Source organism: Pyrus communis, chromosome 10, assembly GCF_041283825.1.
Source record: "Pyrus communis isolate YQ-2024b chromosome 10, ASM4128382v1, whole genome shotgun sequence".
NCBI classification, from domain to species: Eukaryota; Viridiplantae; Streptophyta; class Magnoliopsida; order Rosales; family Rosaceae; genus Pyrus; species Pyrus communis.
The window spans coordinates 26,783,915-26,801,559 of NC_142574.1; the positions used below are offsets into that span (position 1 = coordinate 26,783,915).

Consider the following 17,645-nt stretch of genomic DNA (forward strand, 5'->3'; position numbering starts at 1 on the left):
TTTCTAAAATTAATTAGATTATAAAATCGTTTAGTTATCTAATGATTATTTTATATTGACTAGAATCATTTTCTCTTAAATAAATTCTAAAAGTTTGATAACTTTCATCAAATGGTTTAACGATTTCTAATTTGATTTATTTTTTATTACAAGGTTGATCTCTAAAGAATGATCTAGAACTTAGACTATTCTACATTGAAAAGAATAACCAAAAAGGTAAAACAAGAAGATTAGAGTATAATTTAAAACAAATTTTTTTATTGATTTTTAAAGTTAAAAAATAGGTATGCTGGTAAGAATGTAAAACAAAAATGTTGCTACCACATGACATGCTGGTAAGAATGTTTTGATTATATTACACGTACTATTGCATTTAACGCATCTTCATGTGTGTTATTGTGCCAAAAAATGTTCTTTGTATGCTTTGAACCAATTTGTTTGATTTTCTTGGAAACTTGTTGCTTGCCTCTGAGGGAGAGTACAATCTTTATGAAAAAATGATTTGAGTTCTAGATTGTAGTCGGTTATTATGATCTCAGACAATTTTTAGCTCATGGGAATATTGATTTTAAGCGGTATATGCTGTGAGTAGGTTTACTGATAGAGGCATACGTTTGTTTATTGAATCATTGTGTAACTATTACATAAGAAATCAGTGTGTCCTTTCCGTTACAAGTTGTTGAAATTTACTGAGCATTTTGTGTTCCTCATCTTCAGGTGTGGGCATGAGTTCTGTTATTCTTATGGTGCTGAATATCGGGATAGCCAACAGACTTGTCAATGTGCCTTTTGGGACGAAGACAACAACAACACACAAGACTTGGTCACTCAGTCTATGCAAGAATCCGAGCAATGGGCGTGGGAAACATTCAATTCACTCCCCATGATAATGGATGCATACTCGGACCAAGAGAAATCGCAGCTGGCGCTGATCCAGAGATTCCTAGCGGGGGGTTTCAGTTTAAGCGACCATCCCCCTTATCAATCCCCACCTCGGTGTACAGATTCTTATGTAGACGCCATGAAAGATCTCCATCAGCTTCCTTGGCTCGAGAGGTTTGTTTCCGTTATAAGTGATAACTACTACGAAGAATATATCCAGTGAATTATAGGACTTCTGAAATTCGAAAATAATCTGCACAGCTACCCGAGAATACCTTTCGTAGGAGTAAAGAGTGTCTCGCTCTATTCACTGCGGAGATTTATGTGCCTCTTTTCCTTTGTAGTTTCATAAGCATTGTGTTAAAAAGATTTGCGGCCTTTATAAGGTACCTTGTGTAAAACATTGAAGGGCAAGCGTGTATGCTGATAGGCGATAGCTTTCTTCTTGAAAGAAAAGAGGGGAAAAAAAAGAAGAAGATAAGTGTATTGAATTGAAATAACATTTATCATGTTATTGAATTGAAAAAATATTTTCCGTTAAAGATGCACTCTCTGAGATGAAAAATACTAAATACTCATCAAAGTAAGGGTTGATATCATTTTTTTCTAGTGACATTGTAAATAAGGCCAACAAAGTTTTATGGCACAGAATGTTAGGCGGTCAAACATCGATACGTGCAAAAAATGAGTGTAACGGTAATGAGAATGTTTCGTCTAATGTATAGGTACAAGAGAAATGATAAGATTAAGAATGAGGATATTCAAGGTAAAGTATGAGTGATCGCAATTGAAAATAAGATGAGAGAAAATCGGTTAAGGTGGTTTGGACGTGAACCGAAGACTCACAAATGCTTCGGTTAGAACATGCAATTACAAGACAGATGCTTAGGGCAAAAGAGGTAGGGGAGGCCCTAGTTCGGTACTGAGGTGATTCTGAAAAAAAATGGTTATAAAAAAAAAGCTGGGATCTTTTTTATGTTTGGTAAACATTCAGCTTCAGCTTTTTTTCATAGTTTTGGGTGAAAAAAAAACCAAAAACACAAAGTTGCAAAACCCAGCTTTGAAAAACCAGCTTTTTTCACATCTGTTTTACATGAAAGTTTATCAAACACTATAATACTGTTTTTTTTTTTTTTTCAAAAACACTTTTACAAAAAAGTTTATCAAATACTCAATTACTTTATTTCACAGCTGCTTATTCTCACAGAACAGTAGAATCAATTTTTTTTCAAAACACATCAATACCAAACTAGACCTAGGAAGACTTAAAAAAAGACTTTAAGAAAAAATAAAGAGTATTTGGAGATAACAGAAGATTTGACGCAAAATCGAGTACAATGACGTTCTAAGATTTATACAGTCAATCCCACTTAATTAGATAAAGCTTTGTTATTTTGTTGTTGACATTGTAAATGCTCGTTTTCCAAGCAAACTTAGTGCAAATGAGTTGTGTACGAGCTTTATCAGCCGAACAACCAAAGCTCAAGTTTGGGTTGTTTCCTGAACGAGCAAAGCTTAAGACAAACCAAATCCAATCCAAATTCAATACAAATTCCAGCTATTTCGAGCCAATTTACATTGTATTCATAGTTGTCCCATTTTGTATGATAGACACCCTCTTTGTCATGTTTGCTTTTTAAGTAAATGGGAAAGAGACCACACTCACCCACCACTTATGATTGTACGGGTGATGGTTGTGGTGGTGTTTGGTTTTGCAAAGTGCGTAGAGGACACGTTGCATTTTGGATAAGGGGAGTTTCAATCAAGTTCACCATCTCCACATGTTTAATGGAACCTTCGTGCTTAAGTGGCTTCAATCCAAACCTACTACCAATTACACATGGAAATTTGGTGTTCGTAGGCTTTTTTTGGACTTAGCTTTTTGCTAACCTTGTTCAAGCATGGCTTGGCTTGTTCTCAGGAATCGAAAATGGCCCGTTGGGCTTCACTTTGTTTAGTATTTTTCAACTTCTTATGATTAGATAAAAGAGTAATGCTTGAGTTTGTCGTTAGTTTTTAGTATTTATCGTACTAGATGACATTCGAGTCTCAAACAGTGCATTCATTCTGTGGTCAATTCTTCCTACACACCTTCATAAATGATCATTGAGTGCATTTCTAAATTTTTTTTTGTGTGTATATTTCCACATCACTTAGCTTAAGTTCCTTGGAGCTAGAAAATTCCTCACCCAAATATAGCCCAAAAATTTAATCCAAAAGCGGAAGGCAAAAACAAAGGCAAGGAGCAAAGTCCAATGGATTCAGAAAGACTGCTCTTGAAAGTGGAATAAAACTTACTAGTTTACATAGTGTTAAAGAAGAAAAGAAATTATGATTACACTCCTAATTACAAGTAAACCCTAAAGCATTGAGGGTCCCACTAGTGTAAGTTTTCACCCAATTTCCAAGTCCGAGCAAACGAAAAGAAAGAGAAAGCAAAATTTTGAAGGAAAATACTAATGAGATTCTTTTAAAAGTGAAACTGTTAATGAATTTTATACCATCTTATGTTTTTTGTATTATATTTTATAATATTTGTACAAAAATTAATATTAAACTAAAAAATAAAAAGTTTCTCACTTTGAAAAAAATCGCTTCAGCATTTCTTAATTTTCAAATAAATACAAAGAAGATGATGTGCCAAAAGCTCAAAGTGTACCAAGGGACATGACCCTACCACTTGCCACTAAATAACTTTATTCCTTGGATGGTGTTAGACGTAACAAAGTGAGGACAGACCGACCTCCTTTTTCTGTTCAATTTTGGTACCTTCTATTTGGCTCATATGTACCTTCTTTCATTTAGGGGAATTTCACCTTTTTCTCTCTTTCATGCAAGATGATTTAAATTGTTTATTTTTTAAATTATTTTTTAAAAACCATATTTGTAAAATTAATTAGATTATAAAATCGTTTAGTCATCTAATGATTATTTAATATTGACTAGAATCAATTTCTCTTAAATAAATCCTAAAAGTTTGATAACTTTCATCAAATGGTTTAACGATCAATTCTTACACACACACGCACGCACGCACGCACGCACGCACGCGCACACACACACATATACATATACTCACACACACAATCGATTCAAATTCAATTTAATTCAACAGAAGTTTCAAACTCAATCGATTCAAATTCAATTCAATAAAAGATTTGAAATTGGAACATAACAGAGGTCAAGGTTCAAGAACCCAACAAAATCCCTAAATCTAGAAAACCCTAATTTAATTTTCAATCCTAAATCCCTAAAACGTAATACCTTAAAACTGAAGAGTACTATGAGCAGAGTCGTGCACTGCAAATATGGGTTCTGAGTCAGACAGAGGAGATGACTGGGAGCGTTCCTGACCACCTCATGCTCCGCCACCTCCGATGTGAGATTGGGGTATCACTTGAAATCAACAAGACCTGGTTCCGGCGTCGGACTCGACCTCGCTCACGCTCCGCCACAATCGAGTTGATAAGAAGTCTTTGGAGGTGACGTACGTCAGCACCTATAGCGTGAGGGTCACCAGTGGGGTTGAATTCGAGGTGTACAAGAACAATGACATGGTTCTATCTTCTGTGTGGGTCTTTGGAGCGGATGAAGGATGTTTGGCTCAATGGAAATGCAGGGGGATTGGAGAACAATTCGAGAAAGGGGTGGAGTTAGGAGGAGAGATCGAGCTCTGAGACGGAGTGAAATGAGAGGAGTTGAGACTCAGGAGGAGAGATCGAGAAGACTAAGATGAGGAAAATTGTAGAAACGGGCCAAGCCAAAGGACAATTCCTTCATATTTTAAGATCCGCACCGCCCCGCTAATTTCGTATACCTGAACCGCCCCGCCCCGTTTTGTGTTTAAAAATTTTGGACCCGCCCCAAACCTGAATTACCTGCCTTTACCCGCGGTTCCTATACCCATTTGCCCACCCCTAATAAAGCCAATGGAAAAAGGAATAGTGATTTTGGCACCCCAAAATAATGCATCAAATAAGGCAGGGGCGTTTTCATCATTTTGATAGTATTTTTTTTAATAATTAATTTTTTTGTGATTTTTTATTTTTTTTATTAGTATACCTCACAATAGCTAGCAATAATGTGATTCAATTTTTCTATTTTTAAATATGTTCAAAACATCTTAAGTGGCATGTAATGCTATTTGTAAAAAAAGTCATTCGCACGCGAATAATAATGTGATTAAATTAGTTGTCAAATGATTGTTTTTTTAACAAACGATATTATCTACACTAAGGGGGAGAAGGGTGGGCTTAGCCTCACAATGGGTTAGCAATAATGTGATTCAATCAGTTGTTTATTAAATATTATTTTCTTTATCTTAAACACATTCAAAACATCTTAAGAGGCGTGTAAAGCCGGTTATAAAAAAAAGTCTTTCGCACGGGGATAATAATGTGATTAAATTAGTTGTCAAATGATTATTATTACTTTTTTTAACAAACGATATTATCTACACTAAGAGGGAGAGGGTGGACTTAGCCTCACAACGGGCTAGTAATAATGTGATTCAATAAGTTGTTTTTTAAATATTATTTTCTCTATTTTTAAGCACGTTCAAAACATCTTAAGAGGTGTGTAATGCTAGTTATAAAAAAAGTCTTTCGCAAGTGGATAATAATGTAAATTCTATTCGAGACCGATTTTATTACTGCAGTTTAGTGGTATTCATCTTCACTTGTAGGTGGCTAGCCATGACCCAAATGATTATGTCTCAACTCTACCCCAAGAAAATAGCTTGGGCTATTAGAGTATCTCCAGTGGAGTCCCTAAATAAAGTCCTTACCACCCTCTACCACCGTATGTCTTTAAATTTAGAGACTTTGTGACTTCCAGTGGGATGGAGCTCCAGTCCCTAAAGGAATAGTGATTTTGGTGTCACCAAGTTTCAACAAAAGAATTTGGAATACAATGAAATACACTCACATGATATGACACAAGGCTTCCAATTGAAACTTGAAATTGTAATACATTTCTGGAAACATGATTTCTCATTGTGAAGCTTGTTCATTTCAGTGGAGAATTATACATGCCCGAAGCATATCTCCACAAGTAAATCCTTCAAGTATACATGGAAACAAGTTGCTCTGTATAAATTCTAAAGGAGAATGTGTCACAAAGTATAGAAAATCCCTGAAGGATTCAAATTGCTTGAAGAAAGCCCTGGACATGTAAAGCATAAATTATGTACTTAATACCGATGAATGGTATAAATTGCCTTAATGAGTACTATCATTATGATATTGTTGCAACATACTAAATCTTTTGCAAGAGTTAATAATCTTAGAATGTGACTCTTGAAGAGTCTAGAAAGATTTTAAAGTGTTGAAAGGAATATTGTCTCGAGCTGTAGTCGAACAATATGCCAACGCAAGTCTTATCCATGATGTTTATAGTATTAAAGAACCATATGGATTGAAGATCATGAGTTGAACACTCAAGTGGTTAATTAATATTTAGACACTAAGAAAAATCATTCATCCTCGTGAGGGAAATGATGAATTGATGTTTGGTCCAGGAGTACCATATCTTAGTGAAGAATTCAAAATCAGGGGGAGATACTCATTAGGAGAAGCATCCAAAACAGATTAAGGTTTTAACGAGGCAGCCGAAATTGACATATGACCATCCAAGGAGGAGTATTGTAATATAATGTGTGGATGGCCCATATGAATAGTTCATTACTATTCATCCAAAGAAAAGCAGATGGATTATTGGATGAGTATTTCGCTATACATTTGAGAAAAGTTTGTAAAGTGAATAATGTTGCTATAGTGATTCTTTTGTCTATAAAATGAATGAGAGGAGAAGGAGGAGAACCATACAACAAACGGAAGAAAGAAAGAGGAAGGAAGCAAGAGAGAAAGAAAAGAAGAGAGAGGAGAGGAGGAAGAGAAAGAGAGATACATAATGAAATACCAGTGAACTGGGCTAGAGAGAAAAGAGAAAATAGTGAGAGTTATCTTTATATTCCTATTATTTCACGTCATGAAAGAAAGTACTGCTGCTGCCCCGAGGACGTAGGCATACTTGCCGAACCTCATAAATATTATGTCTCATTTACTTTATATTCCACTACACACATATCATCGATTTTATAACACTTGATGCTTATTTTACTTCTGTGTCTTATTTTTCTGAGAGTGTTGGTGAGAGGTGTGGTATAGTTTCTAAACTTATCAACCACATTGGTTTGGTATTAATTCATAAACTAAATACCAACAATTATTCCATTCACATTTGAATCTTAACCATGAATATTCCAATTGCAATTTTCCTTGCATCAATTGCAATCTTTCTTTTCCACTTCATCAGGTTGAAAACCAGCAAACGAAGCAAAGAAATTCTCCCTCCAGGTCCAAGGCCATGGCCAGTTGTTGGTTGTGTACCACAAATGTGGAGGAACAGGCCAGCCTATAAATGGGTACATAGCATTTTGGAAGAATTCAACACGGACATTGCCTGCGTAAAATTAGGAAATGTTCATGTCATCGCAGTGAAATCACCAGAAATTGCCAGGGAGTTTTTGAAGAAAAATGATGCAGTTTTTGCATCAAGACCTGTTACAATGGCCACCCATATTTTAAGCAGTGGCTATGTGACCACAGGCGTTGTGCCTTGGGGAAGCCAGTGGAAGAAAATGAGAAGGGTCTTGATTGCTGATGTGTTCAATCAGTCTAGGGTTCACTGGCTACTTGGTAAAAGAAATGAAGAAGCTGATAATCTTGTTAAGTTCCTATATAATCAGTGCTCGGTGAATCCGAATGGTTCAGTAGTGAATGTGAGAACTGCAGCCCTATTTTACTCAGGAGGTGTCATGAGAAGGATGATTTTCAACTCAAGGTACTTTGGCAAAGGGAGAGAGGATGGAGGGCCTGGTTTGGAAGAGGAAGAACACGTATCCGCCCTTTTGACCATTCTTTTGCATGTGTACGCATTCTGTGTATCGGATTATCTTCCGTGGCTCAGAGTGTTTGACATAGGCGGCCATGAGAAAATGGTGAGAGATGCTTTGAAGATTACCAAGCAGTATCAAGACCCTGTTATAAACGAGAGATTACATCAATGGAGAGATGGGAAAAGGACGGAGCCTGCGGACCTGCTTGATGTTTTCATATCACTCAAAGATGCAAATGGACAGCCTTTACTCTCTAGTGAAGAAATCAAAGCGCAAATCACAGTGAGATATTCTTACCACCCTCGAATATTTTGGATCCTTTTGTAATGTTTAATTTCCTAAATAAAATTGTGCGCTTATGTTAAAACTATGATTTATACGTATTTCCATTTACTGTTTAATGTTTTGTTGTCAAAGTTGTGGTGTCGTCTCGATGTTTTGTTGATGTTTATTGAGCTAAAAAATTTCTCATGCCCTAATTTACGAAGATTTAGACTTTCATTTCATTTTTTGCCCAATTTAATTATATGAGTTCTAAATAGTAAAAATAAAACTAAATGTAAAACGTTCATAACTTTGAAATGCAAAAGCGTAAGCATAACTTACTAGAAGCACATAAACATAAGCTGACAGTCCTATTTCTTATTGTTTACGTGCAGTCTAATTCGATTTTTGTCAAAAGAAAAATGGTTTCAATATTAGGAACTGAATGGAAATGTTTTTTTTTTTTATTTTTTTTTTAACATTTTTGCATTTATATTTAGATCAAATTTGAAAATTTAAACTGAACAACCCTAAATGATTGAAAATTATGCAGACAGTAGTTTGAAACTATAATATTAACGGTATGTTTAATTCCATAAACTACTATAAGTCAGACTTAAAAAAGGAAATGGATACCATTTAATTCCCAAATTTAAAAACTATTTTGTAACCAAATCAAATTATCTAGAACCCAACTTATGTATGCATTGTATTAATTGAATAGGAACTGCAGCTTGCAACAGTGGATAATCCTTTCAATGCAGGAGAGTGGGCTCTATCGCAAATGCTGAACCAGCCTGAGATGCTTAAGAAAGCAGTAGAAGAACTAGATCGGGTGGTTGGAAAGCATAGGCTTGTTCAAGAGTCTGATATCCCTAAGCTCCCTTACATAAGGGCTTGCTCAAGAGAAGCTCTTAGGTTGCATCCAGTTGCACCATTTAACCTACCCCATGTGTCCAATGCAGATGTTGTAGTTGCAGGCTACTTCATCCCAAAGGGGAGTGCTGTTCTCCTCAGTCGTTTAGGCCTCGGGCGCAATCCTGAAGTTTGGGAAAATCCATTGAGATTCAACCCGGAACGCCATCTGAATGGAGATGCTGGTCAACAAGTTGAACTGGAAGAGCATGAGCTGAGATTCATTACGTTCTCTACCGGAAGGAGAGGATGCATGGGCGGTTCGCTTGGGACTACCATAACTGTAATGCTCCTTGCAAGGCTTCTACAAGGGTTTACGTGGAGCATGCCACCCAATGTAGACAAGATTGACCTCACTGAGGCTCTATCCCTCTTCAAAGCCAACCCTTTGTATGCACATGCTAAACCGCGGTTGCCTGCTACTCTATACTTGGTTTAGTGACCATGCATAGATAATTTGCCGTTAATAAAAAAGTAATTATGGCGTATTTCTTATGCAAGCAATAAATGAGATGTTTTGTTTGTCTTTTTTGTTTAAGAAATGATATTATCTACACTAAGGAGAGGGAGTGGGCTTAGCCTCACAGTAGGCTAGCATGACACGCCCCGACCTCGATGTCCGAAGGACAACGAGATGGCCATGTGCTGGACGACACCCGAAAGTGACACAAGCCATTTCATGAATGCATATGACGAGAACATCTAAAACATGCATAAAATTTTCGCGTGTAACCATGCAATGTAATATCCAAAAACAAACCTTAACAAAATAAAAGTAATAAGGTACGGGTCACTGGATCAAAGGAGAATATTCAACTACGAACAATTTAAAAGTGATAATGCATGAACATGTTCAGAGTATACTACTAATTCAAAATACAAGCGGAAGGAATATTGAAAAGTGTGATTACAAGAGATGTCCTACGCAGAGAGGAGGACACAAATTCACTAATATGGAAATACCTCGTAGCTCGGATCGTATGCCTCGTTCCTAGGTCCTGAAGGGGGGGCAAAACAAAATATGGGTGGACGAAGTTAATATATATATGTAGTACTAAAACAATTACTCTTCATCTGAAAACCCTAGCATTCCATAATACCTTCATAAAACATATATCATATATAGTGTGCTTAGTAGTGATATCATAATCGCCGGAAAGCACCTACATCACCTGATCGAAGGCACTACATTGCCTGCCTGAAGGCACATATATATTCTGCCCGAAGGCACATATATCATCCCCCGAAAGCATTACATCGCCCGCCCGAAGGCACATTGTATGAATATCCACTAACTAAGCACATAAAATCATGAACATAATCTTTCCAAAATATATATCGTCGGAACTCAATAGCTTAAACATCGTATCATAAATCTATAGGAGCGTTCTAACTCAAATCATCATCATAAACCATGCTCATAAGTATATATATTCATAAATATTTCAAAGAACGTAAATTCGATAAAGCATGATATTTCATAAAGTATAAATCCGATAACTCATAAACGTTTCATAAAACGTAGTCATAAAATCATGTTTTTCATGTATGCATTTCTAGTAATAAAATCATGCATTTTAGAAGGGGTCCACTCACAAATACTCCGTCGCCGAAGAGCCGTTCGAATTAGAGAGGATGGGGTTGCCACTAACAAACGCACCTAAGCATATAAAAGGATCAATTAGTAAAACTCTACTAAAATGATTTAATTAAGGAAAACGGAGTGCGGATTTTGAATAAGGACTTCGAAATTTGTCTAGGAGGGGTCTTTACCAGAACCCAAAAAAAGTTAACCAAAAGTCAACGTTCACGGTCAACGCTGACCGAGAAGTCAACGGCTGACTCAGCCGAGCCAAGCCACCAGAGCTCACCGAAAACTGGAAGTTTTGGCCGGAAGTTTGGACAAATTTCAAAACTTTGTAACTTCATCGTTTATTAACCAAATTTGACCCATATTTGGACGCACAATAGTTGCCGGAGATGATCGAAAAATGGCTTGTAAGGTGACTGGTCCGTGGGAAAACTAGAGAACTCACCGAAAACTAAATAAACTTTAAATGTTCATAACTTCTTCAATACTCAAAGAAATTGAGTGATTCATAAACAAAAATCATACTTCTCGACGAGACGAAGAGAATAATACCTTCTCGATGGCTAACTCGTCGTGGTTTGGCCGAAAGATGGCTGCAAAGTGGCGGTCCACGCTAGAAAACTGGGGAAGCTTTCCCCTTGAGTTTCCTACGTCCAAACATCACCAAAACTTCTCAAAACCACTTCTAAATATACACTAAGACATGATCTACAACTTTTGAACAAGTTTTGAGGTTTACCTTCGTCGGAGAAGGTGGAAACTCGCCGGAGAACTTGGTGAACAGTGAAACTATACTGTGCAGCAATGTAGGAGGTGTTTGGAGGGTTTTCTGGGTTCGTGGGCACACAGGTAAGGTGGTGGTGGTGCCATGGTTGTTGTTTGTTGTGTGTTGCTGTTTATGTGTGTAAAACCCTCGGGTAGGGTTGGTTCCAAGGAAAACCGAAAGAAAGAGAATAAAAGAGTGTAGAGAAATGTGAGAGTTAGAGAGAGAAAGGTTAACAAAAAATAAAAAGGGAAGAAGGGGTGTCATACGACAAGGGGAAAAGCAAGGGACAAACTTGTGTCATGGGACAAGGGGAAAAGCAAGGGGATAAATTTTCCATTATGGGTCCCAGTGGCTCACAATTTAAGATTACTAGAGACGAAATATAATATCTTTGTTATAGCTCCAAATTCGAATCCCTTTGCACCCACGTGTTCATGGCGATGAGTACAATAAGAATAAAATAAGAAAGTTAGTCATATGCGTTACGACAAGGTGGTCAACTAAAGTCAACATTCTTTCCACAAGGGTATTTTGGTAAATTCACATCATTTAATATTACAGAAACGTTAAATTAAGGACGGTGTATCACAATCTACCCCCTTAAGAGAATTTCGTCCTCGAAATTTACTACCTCAAGTAAACAGGTACGGATATTGGCTTCTCATCAGTTCTTTTGTTTCCCACGTCACTTCCTCGACTATGTGATTCCTCCATAACAACTTTATCAATGGAATGACTTTGTTTCTCAGTGTTTTTTCCTGTCAGTCGACGATTTCCATTGGCTCTCAACATGGCTCATGTCCTATCTCACTTCACGTATACGGCTTATTTGCCCATTTACTTAGCGAACTCAACAAATAAGCCATTGATATTACAGTCGGCAGCCCGCAATATCAACAATTCATTGTTGTCTCGATAAACAAGTAGTAATTTCTCGAAGGTGCAAAATTACCATTTTGTCCAACTCCAAGGCGACATCATCTAAAGTACACATTTTCCCATGTCGAAATTTCGATCATTCGAATACCAGTTTGCATTACTCTTCTGTCTAACAAGTGTTGCCTGTAGAATCTCTCGTACCATGTCTCAAATCATGTTATACCCAAATTGAAAATATTAACTATCATCGTAAACAACTCCAGTAGAGACCGGTGAAAAATCTACTCATGCTGACACCACAAACTGATGAACACAACACGTCCTCCAAGGTCTGGATAGTTCGTTCAGACTAGCCAACAGTTTGAGATGAAATGTGATACAATTTAATACTGCAGCATGCATGACATATGCTTAAATGTGAGCCTCATCAAGAATTTTCCTTTTTCATAGCTTCATTACCCTTAGGCAAAGACAATTTGTTTCTTATCAATAGAGTTATAACTCCTCGAACTTTCAAATCCCGTAACATGTCATCCGACACTTGCTCTTCGTACATTACGGATCAAACTCTTGGGTTTCTTACCCAAAATCTACCGATACATGTTTGACTTAGAAGTGAGCCGACAGTACTCTAGTGGATCAGGTGCCAAAGTAATGCCAATTCCTCGAAGAGAAAACAATAGTGGAACATGGATAGCTCGGATATAAATAAGATGTCCAAGGGATTTCTGGCTAAAATGCATCAACTACGACATTTGCCTGACCAAGATAATACTCAAAAGTGCAATTAGAATCATCGATGAGTTCCATCTACATTTTCTGTCTCAAACTCAACTCCTTCTATGTGACAACACACTACAATTTCTTTGGTCATAAAGGATGCAACACTTCTTGTTGTAGAGATAAAATCACCAGATTTTATAGCAAGGAAAATTGTTACTAGCTCTAGGTCATAGATAAAATAATTCTCTCCGTGAGGTTTGAGATATTCGGGAGCATAGGCGATGACCTTCCCATGCTACATCAGAAAACAACCCTAAATGTGACAAGGATGCAAAATAAGAGACTTAAAACTCATCACCAACGTCACGAAAAGCAAGGACGGTAGCATGAGTAAGATGATGCTCCAAACTCTAAAAAGTTTTGTGCCCAACTTTCGTCCCACATAAATTTCTACAAAGAAAGTGTGTCATTTGTTTTTCAAGTAAGACAACAACCATTGGCTCAAGGTCACATATAAGATGGTTCACTTCATGCGGTTCTAACCATCAAGAGGCACATGTGTTACTCGATCATGTTGCATCAACGTGCAGCCAAACATTCAATAAAACATCACCGTAGAATTCGAAATTTATCGATGTCATCGAAAAGTGTAAGAACAATGATCAGATGAGACAATATTTTTGTTGTTAGAAACTTCGTTCACCTTCAACATCTCAAACAAAATTGACTTGCTACTTAGCCAAAAAGGAAATAAGGCTATGAATCGTTAAGAACTACCGATAAAAATTGACAAGACCAAAGATATTTCGTATTTCACAACACCTTGTGAGGATTTTCAATTTTCAATTGTCACAACCTTTTTTGGAAATTGATAAGAATAACGTTTGCTACAACAGAGTCTCCCAAGTGAAGTATCTTATCTAAACAAAATTAACGTTTGAAGAATTTGGTGTAAAGTTAACTGTCGATGTTTAGTGAACTTGACCTCGTTGTTGAAGTAGACAAGAAGGTTATCGAGCAATCTCGAGGACATTGCTTTGGTCTAAACAAACTAACAGTTGCTAAACTTCGTATACATCTAGTGTTTACTTACTTTTTCCACACGAACTTCAGAGGTTTTGAGCAATCTCCATATAGATACACGATTCTGCCCGCTATTCCTAAGGAACGCAAGTTGCAGAGTATCATCTTCGTTTCAGATCTTCAGCTGGTCTCATCCAGACTTTCTCTCACTGAGATTTTTCTAATTCACGACACTTCAATGTAAATCCGACTCTGCTCGCCATTCCTAGGGAATACATGTCTCATAGTATCGACCCATTGTTGAAAGTCATCCATCAATCTATTTAGTCACTAACGAGGCATAATCCCGACATGAATTTTTGTATTTGAAATAGATGTGACAATTCAGACAGAATAAGGTTTACACAACTGCGCCAAAAGGTACCAAATACGGAAGCTGTGACATCCAAATGATGTCAAGGTCGACACACTACTAAAGTAAAAGAAGATCCTAAGTATGCTTTGAATAAACTTTGCTATGATACTAATCTGACACTCCCCGATCTCGATGTCTGAAGGACAATGGGATGACCATGTGCTGGCCGACACCTGAATGTGACGTAAGCCATTTCATAAATGCATATGCCAAGAACATGTAAAACATGCACCAAAATTTTCACACGTAACCACACAATATAATATCCAAAAAACAAACCTTAAAAAAATAATAGTAATAAAGTACGGGTCACTGGATCAAAGAAAAATACTCAACTGCTAACAATTTAAAAGTGATAATGCATGACCATGTTCAGAGCATACTGCTAATTCGAAATACAAGCAAAATGGATATTAGAAAGTGCAATTACAAGAGATATCCTACGCAGAGAGGAGGACACAAATTCACTGATATGGAAATGCTTCGTAACTCAGATCGTACGCCTCGTTCCTAGGTCCTGAAGGGGGTGCGAAAAAAAACACGAGTAGACCAAGTTGATATATATATGTAATACTAAAACAATTACTCTTCAAACGTACTAACCCCCAGGTTTTTGAAAAACTCATATAGTATAATAAGTAGTAGGTTTTCCGAACACCCTAACATGCCATAAAACCTTCGTTTAAAACATATATCATATATAGTGTGCTTAGTAGTGATATCATAATTGCCCGAAAGCACCTACATCACACACCCGAAGGCACATATATTATCCGCTCGAAGGCACATATATCATCCGCCTAAAGGCATTACATCGCCCGCTCGAAGGCACATTGTACGAATATCTACTATGAAGCACAGAAAATCATGTACATAATCTTTCCATAATATATATCATAGGAGCTCAATAACTCAAACATCAATCATAAATCCATATGAGTGTTCTAGCTTAAATCATCATCGTAAACCATGTTCATAAGTATATATAATCATAAATATTTCAAACAACGTAAATTCAATAAAGCATGATATTTCATAAAGCGTAAATCCGATAACTCATAAACGTTTCATAAAACGTGTCATAAATTCCTGCTTTTCATGTATGCATTTCTAGTAATAAAATCATGCATTTTAGAATGGGTCCACTCGCAAATACTCCATCGCCGAAAAGCCATTCGAACTAGAGAGGATAGGGTTGCCACTAACAGCGCACCTAAGCATATAAAAGGACTAATTAATAAAACTCTACTAAAAGGATTTAATTTTGGAAAACGGAGCGTGGATTTGGAATTAGGATGTCAAAATTAGTCTAGGAATGGTCCTGGCCGAAACCCAAAAAAAGTCAACCAAAAGTCAATGTTCACGGTCAACGATCAACACTAACTGAGAAGTCAATGGCTGACTCAGCAGAACCGAGCCGAGCCGAGCCGTCAAAGCTCACCGGAAACTAGAATTTTTGACTGGAAGTTTGGGCAAATTTCAAAATTTCGTAACTTAGTCGTTTCTTAACCAAATTCGTCCCATAATGTAACAAAACGAAGTTAAGAAAGTGTATACCTATTCAGAAGCCCAATGGTTGCCGGAGCTGGCCGGAAAATGGCATGAAAGCTGACTGGTCTGCGGGAAAACTGGGGAACTCGCCAGAAACTGGGTAAACTTTAAATGTTCATAACTTCTTCATTACTCAACGAAATCAAGTGATTCAAAAATGAATATCATACTTCTCGACGAGACAAACAGAATAGTACCTTTCTTGATGACTAACTCACCGTGGTTTGGCCGGAACATGGCTGCAAAGTGGCGGTCCTCGATGATAAACTGGGGAAGCTTTTCCTGTGAATTCCCTACGTCCAAACATCAACAAAACTTCTCAAAACTACTTCTAAACATACACCAAGACATGATCTATAACTTTTAGACAAGTTTCGAGGCTTACCTTGGTCGGAGAACTCAGTGAACTATGAAACTGCATTTTGCAACGATGGAGAATGTGTTTGGGGGGTTTTCTAGGTTCGTGGGTTCACAGGTAAGGTGGTGGTGGTGCCATGGTTGTTGTTGTTTGTTGTGTGTTGCTGTTTGTGTGTGTAAATCATTCAGGGAGGGTTGGTTCCAAAGAAAATCGAGAGGCAGAGAGGGAGAGAGTGTAAAGAGATGTGAGAGTTAGAGAGAGAGGTTGATAGAAAATGAAAGAGGATTGGGGACAAACTGTCCATTGTGGGTATCAGTGGCTCACAATTTAAGGTCACTAAAGACGAAGCGTGGAATACCCGAAAAACATTCGACGTTTCGAAAACGTAAAATCTTCGTTATAGCTCCAAATTCGAATTCGTTCACGCCTATGCCTTCATGGCGATGAGTACAATAAGAATAAACTAAGAAAGTTAGTTATACGCATTTCAACGAGGTGGTCAACTAAAGTCAACATTCTTGCCACGAGGGCATTTTGGTAAATTCACACCATTTAATATTACAAAAATGTTAAATTAAGAACGGGGTATCACATAGCAATAATGTGGTTCAAATTTACCTTTAGTGAGAATCGAATCGAATACCTCTCATTTACCAGTGAAGACGTGTATATAAAAGTGTGCCTTAAATTGTTCTTATTTATGACGTGAAAGTGGAACATGGTGAAATAAGGTTACTTTGCTGCGAAATTATTTGGAAAAATTAAATTTCTCATCTTATATTAAATTCACGCCTTGTTTAGTGTTTACACTATTTTTGCATTCAATCTATCTAATGACGCTTATATTCTAGGGTTCACGACTTCAAATCGATAAGGAAATATGATTTTGATCTCCATGTAAGTAAAACTTTTACCTTCCCGAAATCTCTCTTTCCTTAGTAAAACCTTCTTGTTATGAACCATATAGAGTTTCATACACATCACGTCAGGTGCCTGTTGGGAAAACTAAAACTCGGAATAAGTGTTTGTCCTATTTGCGCAGACTTTCAAAATTTTGTACGTCTGGATATTAACCCAAGGTAAAGATGCTATTATAAGAAAACAAATTAATTATAAAAAATGTTCAAATCCAAACAAGTGTCTATCAAAGAGCCATATCTTATTCTTTTATGATTGTATTATTTTAAATAATTCATTCCAATTTACTATAGATAAACGCACAAGTGGTAGAAATTATGTATCACATAAATTCCTCAATTCTCACTTTCTCTCTGTTGCTGCACCTTCTCTCCCCCTTCAATAAAAAGGGGCCATAACAGCCTTATTGGATAAATAAATATCACAGCTTGGCCAAATAAAATTAAAAAACCTAGTTAACGA

General features: G+C 36.9%; 1 protein-coding gene across 4 annotated transcripts; it reads left to right on the forward strand.

Annotated features, from left to right (window-relative positions):
- The first annotated feature begins 6,719 nt into the window (after positions 1 to 6,719).
- CYP79A2 (phenylalanine N-monooxygenase-like protein) lies at positions 6,720 to 9,481 on the forward strand. 4 transcript variants are annotated; one of them, XM_088677138.1, is made up of 3 exons: positions 6,720 to 6,902; positions 7,198 to 8,062; positions 8,769 to 9,481. In XM_088677138.1, exons 1-3 carry the CDS (start codon positions 6,871 to 6,873, stop codon positions 9,396 to 9,398), a joined length of 1,527 nt encoding a protein of 508 aa, XP_088533264.1. In that variant the 5' UTR covers positions 6,720 to 6,870; the 3' UTR covers positions 9,399 to 9,481. The 4 variants fall into 4 exon arrangements, with proteins under 4 accessions (XP_088533264.1, XP_088533263.1, XP_088533265.1 ...); XM_088677139.1 differs by having other exon boundaries at positions 6,724 to 6,834; XM_088677137.1 differs by having other exon boundaries at positions 6,720 to 8,062.
- The last annotated feature ends 8,164 nt before the right edge of the window (positions 9,482 to 17,645 follow it).

Bases quoted from the DNA above. Each gene is read 5' to 3' on its own strand.
- CYP79A2 (XM_088677137.1), top strand. From the start codon at position 7,136: ATGAATATTCCAATTGCAATTTTCCTTGCATCAATTGCAATCTTTCTT. The intron at 8,063-8,768 runs GTGAGATATTCT...TTAATTGAATAG, and splicing joins AAATCAAAGCGCAAATCACA to GAACTGCAGCTTGCAACAGT.